Source organism: Crocuta crocuta, unplaced genomic scaffold, assembly GCF_008692635.1.
Source record: "Crocuta crocuta isolate KB4526 unplaced genomic scaffold, BGI_CrCroc_1.0 scaffold70, whole genome shotgun sequence".
NCBI classification, from domain to species: domain Eukaryota; kingdom Metazoa; phylum Chordata; class Mammalia; order Carnivora; family Hyaenidae; genus Crocuta; species Crocuta crocuta.
Genome location: NW_027528417.1, coordinates 6,453,125 through 6,471,873, shown reverse-complemented (window position 1 = coordinate 6,471,873; position 18,749 = coordinate 6,453,125). Strand labels below are relative to the sequence as shown.

Below are 18,749 nucleotides of genomic sequence, written 5' to 3'. Positions count from 1 at the left end.
GTTACCCCTGTGACGCAGCTGTCCGCCTTCTAACTGGCCACGACCACTGGCTGAGCCGCCTCAGGGGCCGATGGCGTCACCGCACTTGCAGAGGTAAACGGCCAGAGAGCAACACATTAGGGAGCGGGAGGCGGCCAGGCAAATGGCTGCACGGGGCTACCTTGCCTTCCACTAACGGCAAGCCCAAAGCTTCAAACCCTGCCTTCACTTACGGCCTGAGAGCAGGTGCCCAGGGGGCGGTCCCTCTGTGCAGAGCCACACTGCAGCCACAGGCGTGCAGGGAGGAGCAATCACCGGGGCAGCGAAGGCCACAGGTCTCTAGGATGCAGCGACAGAACGTCCCCTTACAGGTCCGTGCACCCGCCTCGCTTCCCAGCTCATGTTCCCCAGATTACCACGAGGCTCTCAGGTCCGCTCTGTGACTGCAGTCGGGCTTTATCCCTGTGACAGAACTCAGAAAGCGGGGCCTCTGGGCTGAGAGGAATCGGGCCCCTCCAGTCTTGGCTTGAAGCAAGATTCCTCTCCTCCCTCCCCTACTGACAGAAAACTATGGTGGCGAAACCTATGGATGTATGCAGGGACTGAGGTAGAGCTTCCGGAAGGAACGGTAGGGAAGAGCGCCGGGGACAAGAACAGCCAAAGTTCAGGAGGCCCCGAAAGCCACAAGCTTCAGCAGAGCTGAGCAGAGAAGCGTAGGGCCAAGAAGCAAGAAGCCACGGCCCAGAGTGAGGACAGGGGGCGTGGAGTCCTGATGTGACCCGGAAGGAAGACTGGTCTCTTCCATCCCATTCCGGGCCCCTTACTGCACAGGCGGTGGAGACGGTCACCTGCCTCTGGCTCCTCTGGTGCAAGGAGGGGCTGGGGGCTCCCCACAGCTGCTGCTGGACGGGGGAGGAAGCCCTGCCTCAGCCCTGCAGGGGACGCACGCAGGCAGGTGAGGCGGTTACATCCTTGCTGATCAGAACAGAGCAACTGCAATCAACCGGGCACTCTCCACTTTAGAAACCAAACTGCACAGTTGAGACGTTTTTATTACAGAAATCAAAACAAACAAAGAACATATTCACTGTAAGATCTCACACTGTCAAGAATTCAAACAATCAGCTCAACAGCGAGAACATCTGCTCCGACGTGGAAGGAAGGGCTTCCTTCTTCGGCTCAGTGGTGGTCACTGCGATGGGACCGGAGGTCTTCTGCACCCCTGTCCCCAGGTAACCGCTATTCTGAGGTCTGCAGTAATCCCATCATTTCCTTGCTTTTGTTTTTACCACCCATCCCTGGGGGATTTCCTCAAGACCCTTTGTGCCCTGTCATTCCACCAGTGAAGTCCTGCGCCACTCACCTGGGGCTGCTCAGCACTGTGCTTGCAATCTACACGCCTGCTGGGTGCAGCCGCAGCGTTCTGCTGTGAGGCCTCTCACGCTCGTGTGTGAACCAAGCCCTGGACACGTGGGCTGTCACGCACTGCTCTACCCAGCTAGGATGGTGCCTGAGGCAAAAGAAAACTCATTAATACTGATCCTCCTTGTCCTTAAAACCTTGGTATTTTGGTGGTTATGGGTCCCCCCCCCCCTGTATTTTCAACTGTTCTCAATGGCTAATTGTTCCTCACCTTCACTAAGAAGTCCCTCCTTTTCACACTGACCTCCAGTGCTACCTCTGAAGTATGGTCTCTGTCTACATATTACACATTTCCCATGTTCTGTCTGTCTCTGCACAGCAAGCGATCCCTACCTCTACCCGCATACTCGGGCCGTGACCGCTGACAGAGCAAGTCTGCCCCTCTTATTCAGTTTCACCTGTGTCTTGGCTCTTCTTGGCCCTTTGTACTTTGAAATACACTGCAGAACCACCTTACTGAATCAGATAAACTTTTTACATTTTTAAATAGAACTTCAAAACTATAATGAGACAGAGAGACAGCGTGAGCAGGGAAGAGTCAGAGAGAGAGGGAGACACAGAATCCAAAACAGGCTCCAGGCTCTGAGCCGTCAGCACAGAGCCCGACGCGGGGCTCGAACCCACGAACCGTGAGATCATGACCTGAGCAAAGTTAACCGACTGAGCCACCCAGGCGCCCCAAAACCATAATGATTTTAATCAAAGCTCTGAAAATGTTTTCTGACTTGAAGACTTTCTTTAAATGAAACCCCCTGCTGTGGTACCTTATGTTGGTTGAGCTCGTGCCGTCCTGGCATGATTCTGTCATGACCTGGAAGGAGCCGGACACCGACCACCTCACCAGGGATGGGATTTCCTTTGCAAGCCCACATTTTAGACCACAGTGGAAACGAACATGTTTATCTAGCAGTCATGATCTTAAGTAAAAATACACAGTAACTCAGAAACAGCTCTCCCTAAGCACAAAACACTTTCACTCTTTTTAAAGACCAAAACACAAGTCTTCACAGGTCTACCTACCGACTCTGCCCTGAAGGACGAACTAAGCTTGTGAGACCTACCGCCAGGATGACAGGACTGCCTGGCAGGTGAAAGAAGGCTCATTCTGGTCTCTCCGATTATGTTTAGATAAACATCAACACTTAAACCATCTTAATTTTCCAGTTCAAAGGGGTGTTGAAGGAATTCCCCTCTCCCAATGAGTCACATTTATGCGAAGGGGCTTCAAATCCAAATCCAGGTAGTTAATTCTTATTACTTCCTTACTGGGAAGGAACCACTCGATGGTAACTGGAGTGGGGGAGGCCTCTGGCTTTCAGTTTGGTTTCACGGAGCCCAAAGACTACATTCCAGGCCTCCGGACTGAGGTTTCTGGTGTTTAACCCAGGACCAAATGTTAAAGACACTTGGCACACAATCCCATCTGGAGGTAAGGCGCACGCTCTGTCATTACAAGTTAAAATTATTTCACTATGTGTGTTTTCCTCAGGATGAAGCTGAATAAACTATCCTCACAAACCAATGACCAGGAAAAAAAGGTTGACACAATCGAATGAATTAAAAGTTTAATTCTGAACCATTTTTATAACCGCATTTTCTCTTGAAGCATCGTATCACAGCAGGTTACAACAACTTTGGGATAAAAGGCAAATGGTAAACTGTCCAAAACAAGGTTCCAAATAACACCTCTTACTGATTTACCCTACCCATACATATCCCAAATAAAGTTTTTGATCAAAAACATGAAATAGATCCACCTGCTTATTTTAAGCATATTAAAAAGGAAACTAATTGGACCATTTCTATTTGTCTATTTTATACAAAAAGGCTACACAATGTTACACTTTATTCAGATTACAATTAGAGTGATTATGAATTAGTGTTCTACACCATTACTCAATTCTTAAAAATTAGAAATTGCTGTAGCAGTATTCACTATAACTTAACACTACGAGAGACTTAAAAAACTAACAGTTACTGCAAAAAAAATTAAAGAGCTACTTCAAAGCAAGCAAAGTCAGTACCATTACAGATATTTAAAAAAAAAAATTAACAAGCAAGGCTAGAGTTTGATAAATTCCATATCCTGTGATCCATTCTTGTGCATTCTTCACTTCTTGAGTCACTCCCAAAATCCATTTGTATTGTTACTCCTCGACCAAAAAGGACCAGAACAAAAAGTTTACTTCAATTGTTCCCATAGGAAACTCAGCTTGGTTAGTGTGTCAGGCACTTTCTGAGATACCAGCCCACCCCTCGAGCCCTCTCAGCAACTCTACAGGCCAATCACAATGCAAGTTCAGACAATACAGCTGTATAAAGAGAGAAAGGCTGCTATTAATGTTTAAAACAGCAAATGTTACTCATTTGAGTATTAAGTTGCAAAGCTGTGGCAAAAACATTAAAGTTAATAACTTCCACACATGACCACTTAACCAGAAATCTGAGAACATTCAAATGTTCCAAGACATCTCCTTTCAAAGTACGTATCTGTTTTCGTGGCAGATTTACAAATAGGCCTAAACCACTCCCACCCTACCAAGTCTCTCTGAAGTTCTGTAGGCAGAGTAAAAGTATTTTACCCAAACTGGCTTTTTTAAACTTCTTACCTAAGGGACGATTTACAGGTCAGTATCAAACCAGGCCAGCTGATTGCTGTCGCCTGGAGGCAGCCCATCCATGAGGTCCTGGGCGTGCCCCAGATCTGGCAGCCCATCAACTGGATAGTCAGCACCAGGGTGGTGGCCACCCATCTCATGCTCCATCATGGGGTCCATACCCAAGGCATCCTGGCCATATCCACCAGAGTGAAAGGAACGGTAGCTGGGATCTACAGGAGTCGGGTGGCAACAAAGGGGGCAAGGGACACAGAGAAAGAGGAGACAGACATTAATGTTAACACTGAAGCTTAGGCCTTCAAGGTCGGTGAGCTTGTCAGAAAAAGCAGGACTTTCTAGCCTCTTCAACCAAGTAATTACTTGGTGCCAGGCCACCCACGAGGCTATAAAGTCTGTTTCCACCAGAGGCAGACCAGCAAGTTCTAACCACACCATCAGCTTACCACCAAACATACTGTGTTTGCCTAGGTGGAGACATAAAATCCCAGAGGGGGGCAGCCAGCAGTCTACTGCGTGAGTGACCACCCAGGTATCAAGAAGAAATGGGCAAGAGATGAGAGCAAAAGCCAGAAGGTCTGGCAGATGTAATCTATCTGTTGATTACATCTGTATCTGTCCAGTGATACAGAAATACTGCGAAAACTCAAGCTGCTGTTTCCAGTGAAACTTTTACATTAAGGGTTGACGTCATAGATGTCAACTAAGATACCTATGAGCTTTAGTGGTTTAATAATTAGGAAAAACCAGATGAGATTATATATACAAGGTGAAGAGCTGTATTTACTCATGGTGTACCCCCTGCTCCATCTCCATTACCCAGATTTGAATGAGGTTTTTGGAAAACCACAATAACAGAATGATGTAGACCCACCCCAGATCTGAGCCTGGGGCCAAAGTTTCCTCTACTCTAGCTTCCTGGGTGGGTTGTAGGGATGTATAGATTCTCTGACCAAAAAAGCATGTACAAAGGCAACCAGTAATGTGTGTCACTATTACTGGGCCTCTGCAATACAGGCTATTTGTGAGGGCGATCCTGTCGCCTGCTCGTGGTGTGGCTCAGAATTCCCCAGGCTCCAAGAAAGATACTGCTGCTGACTCTGGAATTTCAGAAGTTCCTTTAACTGCTGCCACTACTTTCCTGCCAACGCTAGTTTCCCAGATGAGCAAACCAGCTCTTCTGATAAAGCTTTGGAACCTTAACATGACCCGGAGTTAATCAGGAAATATGAGACACATACCATCCTGACGATATCCAAGGGGCTCTCCCTGGGCACCAATATCAAGTCCAAGATCAGCAGTCTAGATAAACAGGTACAAGGCAAGGAAGCAAAATGAAAATTCTGAACTTAAGCATACTCAAATATTTTGAGAACGTATTTATTTTCACATTATCGGAGGAAAAAAGAACTCACAGAAATACTTGAAACTCTACCCTCATAGATTGACTTCTGATACCTAAAGCAGCATGTTTTGTCATTGCACACAGCATTAAAAATAGCCACTAATTTATTCTTTCAAGCAAATATAACTGTAAACAAAACAGTCAAAGTGTCTACCCCCAACAGGAGTTGCTGACAAACAGGGTATGTCAGATGAAAGATTTTTACCCTGAGCAGCTGGAAGAAGACTATGAGAGGAACAGGTTTGGGGAAGTTCAGAGCTCAAGTTGGAACATGTTAAGACTGCCCATTAAAAGTCCAACTAACATATTACTCACTGTTTGACAATCTGCTTTTTTCTTTTTTTTTCTTTTTAACAATCTATAGGCTCTTCCCATTCTTATAATTCACTGTATGACTTATGTAAATATAACTGAATGAACTTTTAGCGTGGTTCCAATGTTTTAAGAACAACTCTGTAATGAAGCCAAATACTGAAGACAAATTCACAGAAAGAGTATCGGTAAATTAACCTCTAACTACAGTGTTGAAGAGAGTGCCTCTTTCCTTAAAAAGGGAAAATATTCCCTTTTGAAAAAGATGCTTTAACCTGGTAGTTTTTCCATCCATCTCCCTCCCAAATTCTGATGTTAATAAGCAGCACGACTTGTTTGTTGTGAACAGACTGTTTAAAGCTGTGGTTCTTCCTCACAGCAGCTGCTACAGTAGCAAACAGGATGAATATTCAAGCCAAGGACACAGTCAGTGCAAATAAATGTGCAGGAGTATTTGGAGGGAAAACCACACACTACCGAATAAATATGTCCATACGGCCTACCTCATTCCAAGCCATTGGCTCTGTTCTGAAGAGAGAACTGGTCAGCTCAACCGAGAGCCGTTTCTTGTAATCCTGGGGCTTGTCCTCAGACATTCGGAACAAAACAGCAGCTGCATACGTTGCTGGGAGAGGACAGAAAAAAGGCCCCTGAGGAAAAGCGGAGGCTTTCCCGTATACGCCAGCTAAAGGCGGTGGTTCTGTCTGTACTTACCCACACCTTCGTTCCTAGAGTGAAGTAACTCCGTCAGAGGAGCTGTGGCTCCCTCCGCTTCAATGGCTTCTGCAGCCTCCTTGTCCTGAGCAAGTTCACAGAGGACCCCTGCAGCTACTCTTTGGATATTTTCAATGGGAGAATAAAGCAGCTAGGGTGAAAAACACAAACAAAACCTAATTAAATCTAAAGAAGAAACATGGCAAGCACCCCATTGTGGTGCAAATATTCCCAATTCAGAGAGAAGATGGCATTTACACCACTGGTGTTAAAATCATATTCTCTAACTTTATGTTCTCAGGCAGTTGATGCTCTGGAGCCCTGGTTTTCTAGAGCATTATCAGCCACAAACTCTCTCCTACAGATTGGGCAAACCAGGAGATAACTGGAGGCCTATGCTCTGGCAACCCTGACCAGCTCTCCTCCCTCCAAACCTCAGCACCCTAAAAGTGGAGTATGAAGTATCCCTCTTCTTCAGGCTCTAGTCCCAGGGTTTCTCCTATTGCCCAAGAAAAATGAAGGGACTTTTGATGAAATAAAATAGACTCAACTACAAGGATACTACACACCGAGACTCCATCTGTCCTGCTTAGGCAGGGCCATGAACAGACTGTTGTCATTTTATAGCTGGAGACAGCAGATGAAAAATTGCCCCTAACTTGGTTCCTAATTTTCTGAAATTTCACTTAACATTAAATTCCTGAAATTTTATGGGTGCATAAAATCTAGAATGCCTCACATAAAACCAGCATACCTGCACAAACAATGGAATGGTGTTTAGTCCTCTGATTACGATTCGGTTGTGAACATCCCGAGCTAGGATATGAAGGGCTCCAGTACAGCCTTCAACAATTTCTTCCATACGGACCCCCTCCTACCAAAAGAAACATGGTTAACAAATAGGGCACTCTCATCTCTAAAGTTTGTAAACTTGAAAGGCTTTCTGTTCTGAGTCGCAATTCCTAGACTAATTATTCACATTAAACACCTCAAGTTACACAGAATTTGCAATTAGTTTAGGAATGAAGGAGGATTCCAAGAAGTAGAAAATCACTGATGGGGGGGGGGGGGCCTCATGATGGCACTAATTCAAGCTACACCCCTCCCCACCAACACATACAGGAACTGCAGCGTCACTGTACTCTGACAGTCAAGACACGTAATTTAGGTAAAAAGAATATATAAAGATACACAAAAAGGGGAAAGTAATGTGCAGACTGACAAATGCTTTTCTTCCACATACTCCCTCTATTTTTGTATATCTACATGTACTTCGTGAAAACTTAGCAAAGGTTATCACCAACTGCTAAATTCTATTGAGCTGTCAGGTGGGAAATCCACCCCTCACCAACCTCTAAGACTATCTGACGGTCTTCTATGCAAGAAGGAAGTTATTAGCCTTTGCAAAATGTAAGTACTGTCTGCTTTCCCTGTTTCTGAGTTTTAAAAAAGTTTATGATTCTGCTTTTATTGGCTTTTATAAACAACTGGATTTTTATAAAAACACAAATACTCCTTTCTTCCTAAAGAAAAGACTTAAAATAAAAGGTACCTTTTCCATTCTTTTAAGCCACCTTATAGAGACAGGCCAATACCAAAAGTAATGAACGGAGAAAGCTAAAGCCCCGTATTGAGTGCATACACATAACCACTACCAGTAGGAGATTCCCCAAATCTGTTCTGGTAGGCTGTTTTCTAAAGTAACTTAATTAAGAGAAAACTCTTTGAAGGTCTGAATCTTAAAATACATTCTGAGGAATAAACTCTATATACAGTGTCTTTAGATACTTGTAACAAGGCTAGTTTGTAAAGACTGCAAACTTGACATCAAAAGCTTTAGGCTGAGCTTATGGGTAAAGATTCCAGAAATGCTACTACTTATTCTTGAAATTTGTTAGTATTCTTAGGTCTGTGAAAACAGTTTAAACTATCCCTGGAAGAGACAGTAAAAGGTACATTAAGTTTTACAGGTAAAACTCATGTTTTAATGGGGAATAAGAGGCTCTGAAATCATATGGACTTGGATTCAAATTATTGTTCTGCTACTTCCTAAGAAGGTAAACCTTTGTATGCATTAAATGAAAACACTGCAAGAAGTGCCTAACCCCACAGGAGTACACCACACCAGACTCTCTTTGTGAGACTAACGATGCAAAGGAGAGGTCAAAGGCAACATCACCAGGGGCCACGTTATTCCTGATCTTCTCTGCAGCCACAGAAACACGTCAGTTTTTTCAAATCATTAGCGAACAGCCCCTCAGGAGGGAAGATGGAGGGAATCAATGACCAAAGAAGTTCAGGATCCTAAGATTTTATGCATTCCTTTTAGATACTCAGGTGTCACTACTAAGATTTACCTACCACAAACTGCTGCTGCGTTCCGCCCATAGATGTACGGCGCTGGGTATCTTGATGGGCACGAACCAGCAACTGAACTAGTCGTGGAATGGCACCCTGTTCGCGCAGAGGTGCATGATTTGCTGGACAAAGGGCAAGATTTCGAATCAATCCAACAGTAGCCTGTAGATAAGAAGGAAGAAAAAAGAGCCTGCATGTAACTCAACAAAATCATTTTCTTAGCCTAAAATTCCCACCACACTAAGTCTACTGGTAACACCTGAAAGTAGCACAGACTTCACAAACACTTTGGAAGTCCACCCCAGCCCACACTTCCTATTTACTAAGGAATAGGATTCGTACTTGTTAATTTAATCCCTTATGCCTAGACAACCATCCAAGAGCTCGAGGTGGTTCATGTTCAATTCTGCAACTTTCTATTCTGACTGACAGTTTACCTTTATCAGGGGCCAGTGGGATGGTGGGTGCAGGAGTTTAACCACAACCGGCAGTCCATAGTGAAGGCGAACAGCATTCTGGGCCATCTCTGCTTCCTGGTGTCGGCTGGTCAGATGACGAAGAGCACAGATGGCAGGCTCAGTGATGTCCTCCCTGTCACCAGCACGAAGGACAGTACGCACAAGTGCCTCTATACCACCCACTTGGCAGACCATCATCTTATTCTTATAATTATTGCAAGTGAGATTAGAAAGAATTCCAGCTGCACAGGTGACCACATTTATATCATCTGAGCCCAGAAGCTGTACAAGGGTCCCAAGAAGACCTTCCATCCCTTCCTATGGACATAAAAACAAATGCTCAGTACATATTCATCTTAATTCTATCACCAAGGCACTGGCATGTTCAAAATTTACCTGTTTAGTTGCAGCATCTGATAGATTCCTAAGAGTCCAAAGACAGTTCTGAACAAGACGTTGACTTGGATCGGTCAGGTGAAGCCCTAAAGCTTGCATTCCACCTAGAACATGAAAAAAGATCTAAGGCGATGGCCATTACCTGGCAATTCCTATCAGTACTAAGTGCCTTTTCTAGACTTAGAGGGTGTCCCTCTTCATTGCCAAAACTTATCCTGTCTAAATCCTTTATTTCTTTTCATTTGCTAGGATGGTGTTTGTCTCCCTTTCTTTTCCAATTCACCTCAACTAGTGATAACTTCTGTCAAATACCGATTGTTCCTTCCCAGTATGGAAAAAGCCTTCTCTATCTCCATGGTCCTCCGTATGTAATTTTACTTTCATCCATTCAGTCATCTCAGAAACATCGACCTAATATCAGACCATTCTGAGCTGGAGCTGTACCAGTGAGCAAAATATTCTATGGTCCCCACTCTCACAGAGCTCATGGTCTAGCTGGAGGCAGACAATAAACAAGTACACAATTAATAAACTGAAACTACACAGTGTGTCAGATGGTATTAAGTGCTATGGAAAAAAAACAACACAAGTTGCAGGGGGGTGGTGTGCTACAAGTTCAAGTAGGGTAATTAGGTCACCTCAGTGTGAAGAGGACATCTGAGCAAAGACTTGAAGGAGGATAAATTCTAAAAGGTACTAGAACTCCAGTTTATTACCAGGAACCGTACAAAAATTACTGACTCCGAAACATGGCCCAAAGGTTCACAGCCTTCCCCCATTTAGGACCCTAAGGAAGAACATTTGTACTGGTGGAGGACTCTAAATGGAACCTCAATTCCTCATCTGCTGGCTTAACCTCACCCATCTCTCTCCTACTGAAATTGCTTTTGAATACAGTAAGATACATTCCCTTGTCTCCTTGTTCATCTCTTCAGGTCTGTTTTATTTATCTTTTTAGGTAGGCTCCACACCCAGTGTGGGGCCTGAACTCGTGACCCAAAGATCAAGAGGCACACGCTCTACTGACTGAGCCAGCCAGGTTTTCAGGTTTCTTACAAAAATTAAGTCTACCTCCCCTGTAAGATAAGCATCATCCCTATCTGGTGCCTTCCTCGTAACAGCCCCAGCTACTAACAAAGAGACGTGCACAAGGCTGATGCTCAGTATCTGCTCACTGACTAGATCCCCTTCTACCTTCTCTCCTTCACAGACTTCACTCCCTCCCTTTACTATTCACTCTAACAGCATGGATTCAACCCCAAACGTCCCATCAGAATAGCCTGTAGACTTAGAAAACATGCAGACCTGCTGTCTCAGGTAAGAGTCCCATGCAGATGACTTTAAGGCACACCCCCCCTTCCCCTGTACACTGAGGGGTCAATTCCCAAATCTCTAGCCCAGTCTGTCCCTGCATTTCTGTGCCATACATTTCCAGTTACCTACTGGCCTTTTAGTGACTCTGAGTATTTCACCTTCTTAAATTATCTTGTTCCAAAAATTAACCAATCCATTCTAGTAGCTCCATTTATAATGTTCTCTCCACCACAAATCCATTCCAGCTGTACCAGTAGCCCCTAAGTTATTACATTCTATGGGTTCTTTCAGAAACCTCAGAACAGTCATCCTTTCTATATATTTTTAATACCAAAATAGAAGCTTGTAACACATCTCAGTGGCCTGGTGTGCTTGTTTTTGGTCAAACTGTCATACATTGTTTGTATTACTATCCCAAACACCTCATTGTGATGCTCTGCCACTGTTTAACAAACATTAGTAACTTCTCATTATTCTCTAAGACAAAGGCCAAATTATTCAGCATAACCTTAAGGAACCCTCTAGAATCTGGATCCCACCTAGCACTGCAAACTGACCTATTCTACATCTGTGGTTCTAAAGCTGCGGGGTGTGGGGGGGAAGCATGAATGAACATGTTACAGGGGCCTAGAAAGTCTTGCAACATATGTATGGCCTTTGCCTAGCCCATCAACCTCACCTTGGGCTACTCATCCATTACTCATTAAATTCAAGTTACACACACTTCCTCTTCGGCACTTAGAACTCAACAATCTCTTTCTTACCTTCAGGACGTAGTATTGGGTTCTTTTCTCTGCCTGGAAAGCATCTAATCCCCATTTCTCACATGGCTAACAGGTACCTTCCCATCCTGCAATCCCATTTTACATCTCTTTCTCAGGGAAGCTCCTCTCTCCCCCCTGTAATCCTGATCACTATTTATTGTTTCTTTCTTCTCTGACACTCATTCTAAACTGTAAGGCCCCCAATTTTTGCATATTTTTGTCACCTCACCAGAATGGAAGAATTTAAGAATCATATCTGCTTCGTTATCCAGTATATACCACACATACTTATTCCAGTGCTTAAGACATTGATGCCAATGTTTTCAGAACATACAAATAAACATCAGAATAACCTGGCTAACTTTTTAAAATAATGACCTTGTCACTTCACTCCAAGGATTCTAAGTCAAAAACTGCATTTTTCACAAGTACTCCTATTTCTAGTACAGCTGAGTCAGAATTTCATCCCCCCTTATTCTAGATAAACCCAGCCACACCTGTCCATCTCAGTGCCAGCCGCTATCCTGGGCAACCATAACGCCTGTCTCTCCAACAAATTCTCAAGTAAACCTACTCTCAACAAGTGAGAAAAACAGGTGTTGCTAACCCTATGCTTCATTCCAGGTATTTTCTTCTATTAAATGCTTTCATATTTTTCCCCTTTCGGTTTTGATATGAAACTTGGTTTGAGAGTCCAGGTAGATACTGCTAAGTGGGTTACATAAAGAACTGATGCTGGGCAGCTGCAGAGTAACTGTATCCTCATGATAAAAAAAATAAAAGGCCCTGACTGGTCTACCTATTCCTCTCCTTTGCTGCCAACATGCACACAACAGAAACTACCAAGTATTAGACATCATTTTTGATGGGTATTAACAACTCTGCCTAAACTAGGCTAGGCTTAATCAGCACCAGTACAGGTGTTAAGAGGTTAAGCAGCACATACACTTTGAATGCGATCTTGGCTACAGACTGAATAGAGCCATCTAAGTTTTAGCCCATTAAGATCAAATTGTACTACTTTTTTCCTAAAACAAGTAATCAAATTAGAACTGCCAGATGCTGTACACAAGACTGAGAATACTTACCAGCTTCTACAATAGCTGGTTTATTACTAGAGCAGACAGACAGCACCTTCAGTACTCTGCTTGTGGTCCACAGTAGTTTCTCATAAGTGTAGGTCCTCATTATATTTACTAAAGCTTGAGGTCCACCACTAGCCAGAATGATCAGCTAGAAAGACACGTATATACTGTTAGTCACAGAACTGTCATCATATGCCCAAGAAAAGCCACATCACCAACTTATATTATTATACAAGAATGTAAGCCAGCTTGCCACTGATCTAAATGTATTCCTGGACCCCATTATCCAGATCCCCATACTGGGGCCCTATTTAATCCCTCCTTCTACAGGATTCCACTCAAACTCAGGCATCTTAGTATTTCCAAGAATAGATCAACTCTGCCCCAATTTTCTTCCTCCCACACTGAGCAGGGCAAAACAAAACCACAGAAACCACGGTGGTGTACAACAGTAATGCCCAGATATTATAGTTGTATCAGAGCAGAGTTGTCAAAAATGTGAACCAGAATGGGCACTTAAAACTCCTAATCATTTGGCTCTTGACTGTTCCTAATCATTATTCACCTTAAAAATGAGATATCATAAAATATTCATTCATTCTTGCCCTTTACTTCCCTCTGTATCCTCACCCCCAAACTATCCTGATTTTCTAAAAACAAATCTCATCAGCTCATGCTTCTGCTACAACTGACTGCCTTCCATTACTCTCTTCACAGATTCTACAAGGCCCTGCAGGACCTGCCCTGCTACGCTCAGTAATCTCAACTCAAACCTTTCCTCTTCTTTACTTTTTACCCTTGAGTTTATTTACTTATTTAAAGGGACAGAAAAGAGCAAGCACGTGCAACTGGGGGTGGGGAAGAGCGAGAGAACCCCAAGCAGGCAGGGGCTCTGTGCTGTCAGCAGAGAGCCCAACTCAGGGCTTAATCTCACAAACTGTGAGATCATGACCTGAGCCAAAATCTAGAATCAGATGCTTAACCAACTGAGCCACCTGGGTGCACCTTCTTTACTCTTTGTATTTCTTGAATTTCCAAAACTCACCATTCTCCTCCCTCTGTAGGACTTTCAAAGGTGCCATTTCCTCTAATCTTCACCTAGTCAATCTCTCCTCACCCTTATGACCTGAACTCAACTATCACTTACTCCAACAGGTCTCCCTGCACTTTCAAAACAGGGTCTGGTTCACTTATATGCTCTCATTGCTTCTCTATTTCCTCCAAACTCATGAATTAAATAGTAATTATATTATTTCAGTGTCTATTTCCCACCTAAGAATGAAAGTTCTGAGAGAAGTTTGCCTGCTATATCCCTATCACCTAGCTTGATACATACAGACATCTGTAGAAAAAGAGATGTCTAACTTTTTTTAAGGATACACACAAAGGGTGAGGCATACAAAGAATTTGCTAGAGTCCACAGAAGGACATGACAATGCTCCATGACAACCACATTCAGAAAAATTCTTTTACCTTGCTTTCCTGATTGCCGTAAGCTAAAATCTGAAGGCAGTCTGTCGTAATAGCCAAGAATTTAACATTTGTTTTGTTGAGCAAGGCAACCATTTTCTGCAGCCCACCAGCTAAACGCACTGCCATTTTAGCTCCTTCTTGATGCAATAAAAGGTTGTGGAGAGTTGTAATGGCATAAAATAAAACAGAATCCACTGGTGAACTGGGAAGAAGAAAAAAGCCACATCAGAAATGCAGTGATGGCACTCTCATCCTTCTTAGCTATGAGCATTCTGACCATGTTTTCTTACCCAAGCATCTTCACCAGGGCAGGAATGCCCCCAGACTTAAAGATGGCCAGCAAGCCCTCACGGTGATGAGAAAGATTGTGCAAGGTCCCAGCAGTACAGCGAGCTGTTTCCACATCATTCGTATTCTGCATGGTGCGTACAATAGCAGACACCATCTGAGGAGAACGCATGATGGCGTGTCTGGAAGCTTCCTTTTTAGAAAGCTGATGGACCATAACTGCAGCCTTATTAACCACCACCTATGATGTATAGGAATTAAGAGACATCATTAGTTTTCAATACTGATATTGGGTAGACATTTTGAGGCTCCTTTCTTCAGAGTTTCCTTCAAAGCAGATTAAAACCCAGCCACGTCATTACTGACCTGGTCCTCATCATTTAGCAGTTTTGTCAGTTCAGGGATTGCTCGTGTGGCAAGTTCTGCATCATCTTGATAGTTAATCAAATTTACAACTGCATGTTTCAGCATCTGCGATGGTTCAGCCAAACGCTGGACATTAGTAGGATGAGCAGCATCAAACTGTGTAGATGGGATCTGCATGCCCTCATCTAAAGTCTCAGGGAACATAGCAGCTCGCACTCTCTGAGCTCGAGTCATTGCATACTGACCATCAATATCTGGAAAAGACAAATTCAAAACTCATTATTCATAACTCAGCATTCACGTGAATATGTGCTACCCCAAATATATTACCTAAATGTTACCTAAAGGTAACATCGCAATCACCCCCGTTTCTTTACACCATTTAAGCTATTACACCCTGAATTTTGTAAGAATAATTCTCAAAATTGCATTCTTTTAGTAAGGCAGTAATATAATACTCTTACCAGCTACTTGTTCTTGAGTGAAGGACTGAGAAAATCCCTGTTCCCACTCGTACAGGACTTGAGTGGTATCCACATCCTCTTCCTCAGGATTGCCCTTACCACTCAGAGAAGGAGCCGTGGTAGTGGCACCAGAATGGATTCCAGAGTCCAGGTAAGACTGCTGCTGCCAGTGACTAACAGCGGCTTTTCTGTCTGGCTCCATGGCCATGTCCAGTTCCATCAAATCAGCTATGAAAAGCAAACAGCATTAGCATTACTACCAAGGAAATATTATTTTCATTAAAAAATCTGTGACATGACCCACTGAAATATTGTCAGAAACAGTCAAATCTGAAAGACAGCCAAGAATAATGATGACAGCCAGGATTAGCTCAGTGAGGAAATATCTACACTCTTGGGGAACCACCTAACAATTACTCACTGAATTAGTGGAAGAATGGTACTGCATCCAGGCTCCAGAAGCAGTCATCCAGAATAGATTCCTGCTGGTGGCTGGTTTGCTATTTCACCAAGCCATTAGGAGTGAGCAGAAAATGGAGCAAAAGGTAGCCTGACAAGTAAGCAGCGAGAGAGTAAAGCAGGGGGATCTGAGCCAGACTGGGCTAATGGCAATGAAGCAGAGCCCCAATTCAGTAACTAAAGACTTACGATACAAACCTTGGGTAGCCATTGTCCACACAGGATCTTCAAAACCGTGTGTATGGTGTGCTTCAGATACCCTAAAAGAATTTAATCAAGTCATTAGGATTTACAATTTGCTTGTTTTTAATACTTTTAAGACACTAGGATGGGCTGCTAAGTATTATGGACCATATCCACAAAAAGTCACAATCCCCTTTTACCATGTGATAGTGAAACCCAAACTCCATGGTCTCCTCCATACATCTCAACCGTAGCTCCACCACTGTCGAACCTCCAAGTAAAAACTCCTCTTTAACAAGCACCTCTTTTTAAGTAGAAATACAAATTAGTTATTCAGCATGTCAAAAAGCATAATTATTATTGATGTGGTGAAGAAAATTTATAGTGAAAGCCAAGGTGGGGAAAAAAAACTATTCAAAATCAATTCCTTCTTTGAGTTCCCAAAAGCCCTGTCCGTTTTTAACTTCTTTCACTGAAAAACTCATAGATATTTTTGGACAGTGGGATTGGACATACCAAATGTTCATTAAATGGTTTTTCTTTACTGATACGATACAATGCTATCTAAAATACCTTCGTAAAGCAGGTTTTGGCAACTGGATCAGAACACTGGATTTTAGGTCTTTTACTAAGAAGTCAAATTCTTTTCAAATGAAAGTTTGCAACACAAAAAGCATCTTTTTAGTAAATTTTTTCTAGTTCAAATTTATAGCAATGACATATTATAAACAGAAGTATTACTGACTGGAATGCTGTTTTACCAATATAAAAAACTTAATCACATATATAAAAAATCTTAGCATCTATGTTTGCATTTTGGCTTTATTGTATAAAATTCAGGAAAGCACTGAATCACCCAGGAAACTACTTAAATGAGAACAGTTTGAAGGCTCATGGCCACTATATATTCCCAATAACAAAATTTCCTTTATTACACAGTATTCCCCAAACAAGTTTACCTTGCACTACAAATTAACATAATGCTTTACCAACATGTAAAAATGTGGACTAGAATATTTATGTGTGAACTATGTATTCTACTGATGTAAAAGAAAGTTTAAATATGTTTAATGAAAGTTGGAAACTACATTCTAAATCCTATTTGTTCTATGTAAAGGAAGCATGTGCTAATTATTCCTAAAATTGCTCTTCCAGTACTAGATTTTTTAACCACAAAGGTCACCTGACACATAAAGATGACAAGAGCTATGGATACAACTGTTTTAGTGTCCATAGTAAAAAACTGACAATTTGTACAAGGCAAAGTGAAGAACAGAAAATAAAGTTGTTTGCTGTCAAGATCACTAATAATCTTTAAGATACTAATCAGAATGATGTGTTCAATGTTTTGATTCAATAGACTAGAGAGGGGCATAGAAACCTGAATTTTTAGTGAATATTCTAGGATGCACAAGTGATCTTCAGACTACACTGAGAAATACTCAAGGTCTCTGTTCACTGATGCTGTGTTTTAGCTTATATTTTTTCATCTCTCTAGAAACAGGGTTTCCCACTCTGGCTACCAGTATATTTCCGGGAAAAGTGACTTAAAACAAGTTCTATATTGGGCTCCTCCTTTGGCCAATGCCACAGGGCTCAGAAACCAACTAATCACTATAATACACATAAAAAATTTGTGTTAATCAGCTGTATAGTTACTGGTAAGGCTCCTGGTCCAACAAAGGGCTATTAGTAGTTAAGTTTTTGGCAAGTCAAAAGTTATACGCAGATTTTCAGCTAGATAGAGCAGCCGGTGCCCATACTGCCTGCATTGTTCCATGTTCAAGTGCATATGGTTTCAAGGAAAAAAAAATACTTATAGTATTGTTTCCTTGTTGGTGATGCAAAAGCAAAAAATTTAGTCAGCTATGTTACAGGGTAAAGTCTGTTTATATGAGGTGACCCTTAATTTGTTCATAATTTATAGTGATTTTATGGAAAAAGTAAGTTCATACTTCAAATTTACAAGATCTATTTGTATGTTGGGGATTTTCTTTTTTTTTTTTAATATTTTTTATTTATTTCTAGGAGAGAGAGAGACAGCGTGAGCAGGGGAGGGTCAGAGAGAGAGGGAGTCACAGACTGAAACAGGCTCCAGGCTCCAAGCTGGCAGTCAGCACAGAGCCCGATGCGGGGCTCGAACCCACGAACCGCGAGATCATGACCTAAGCGAAAGTCGGACGCTTAACCAACTAAGCCACCCAGGCGCCCCTGTATGTGGGGATTTTCAATACTATTATTTTTATAGCACTTTAAAATTTATGTAGCATACATAAAAGTTAGTTTTACTCTTCACTACAATCCTATGTCGTAAAGGAGGCCAAGTACCAATCCAGCAGGCTGAGAGTAGGAATGAAAATGAGGGTCTACATAAGCAACTATATATCAACTCGCCTCCTATATTACACTACAGACAAATCCAAATTTACCAAAAATATGAGGACTATTCACTAAAGAAACTGAATATACTGACCAAAGAGATCTGGGCCAGAATCCTGCCCAAAAGGAAAGCCTTCCTCATTCTTCCTCTGGACAGAGCTTTCAGTCCAAGGGCTGGCTCCCTCCACTACACCCAGTCAATCATTAGAGGTCCAATCACAGAGCTCCCAATCAACCAAAGCTTACCAAACACATCATGAAAACCTTCAGTATCAAAGGGAAAAGTTCAAGAAAAAAATAACAGAAAAACTGATT

At 42.6% G+C, this 18,749-nt stretch overlaps 1 protein-coding gene across 3 annotated transcripts; it reads right to left on the bottom strand.

The window, feature by feature from the left end:
• Window positions 1–2,940: 2,940 nt before the first annotated feature.
• On the bottom strand, window positions 2,941–16,132 carry CTNNB1 (catenin beta 1). Of its 3 annotated transcripts, none has more exons than XM_077754335.1 (15): window positions 16,071–16,132; window positions 15,414–15,641; window positions 14,950–15,203; window positions 14,586–14,824; window positions 14,296–14,497; window positions 12,826–12,970; window positions 9,660–9,763; window positions 9,243–9,581; window positions 8,809–8,967; window positions 7,202–7,321; window positions 6,448–6,598; window positions 6,237–6,358; window positions 5,258–5,318; window positions 4,011–4,231; window positions 2,941–3,554 (listed from the first exon to the last, which is right to left on the bottom strand). In XM_077754335.1, exons 1-14 carry the CDS (start codon window positions 16,081–16,083, stop codon window positions 4,023–4,025), a joined length of 2,346 nt encoding a protein of 781 aa, XP_077610461.1. In that variant the 5' UTR covers window positions 16,084–16,132; the 3' UTR covers window positions 2,941–3,554; window positions 4,011–4,022. The 3 variants fall into 3 exon arrangements, with proteins under 3 accessions (XP_077610461.1, XP_077610464.1, XP_077610463.1); XM_077754337.1 differs by lacking the exon at window positions 2,941–3,554 and adding an exon at window positions 3,624–3,713; XM_077754338.1 differs by lacking the exons at window positions 4,011–4,231; window positions 5,258–5,318 and having other exon boundaries at window positions 2,941–3,713.
• Window positions 16,133–18,749: the final 2,617 nt, after the last annotated feature.

Excerpts from the sequence above, each read along its gene's own strand:
- CTNNB1 (XM_077754335.1), bottom strand. Across the intron at positions 14,498-14,585 it reads GCCCTGGTGAAGATGCTTGG|TTCACCAGTGGATTCTGTTT; the intron begins GTAAGAAAACAT and ends TCTTCTTCCCAG. Across the intron at positions 6,359-6,447 it reads CTCTAGGAACGAAGGTGTGG|CAACGTATGCAGCTGCTGTT; the intron begins GTAAGTACAGAC and ends GTCCTCTCCCAG.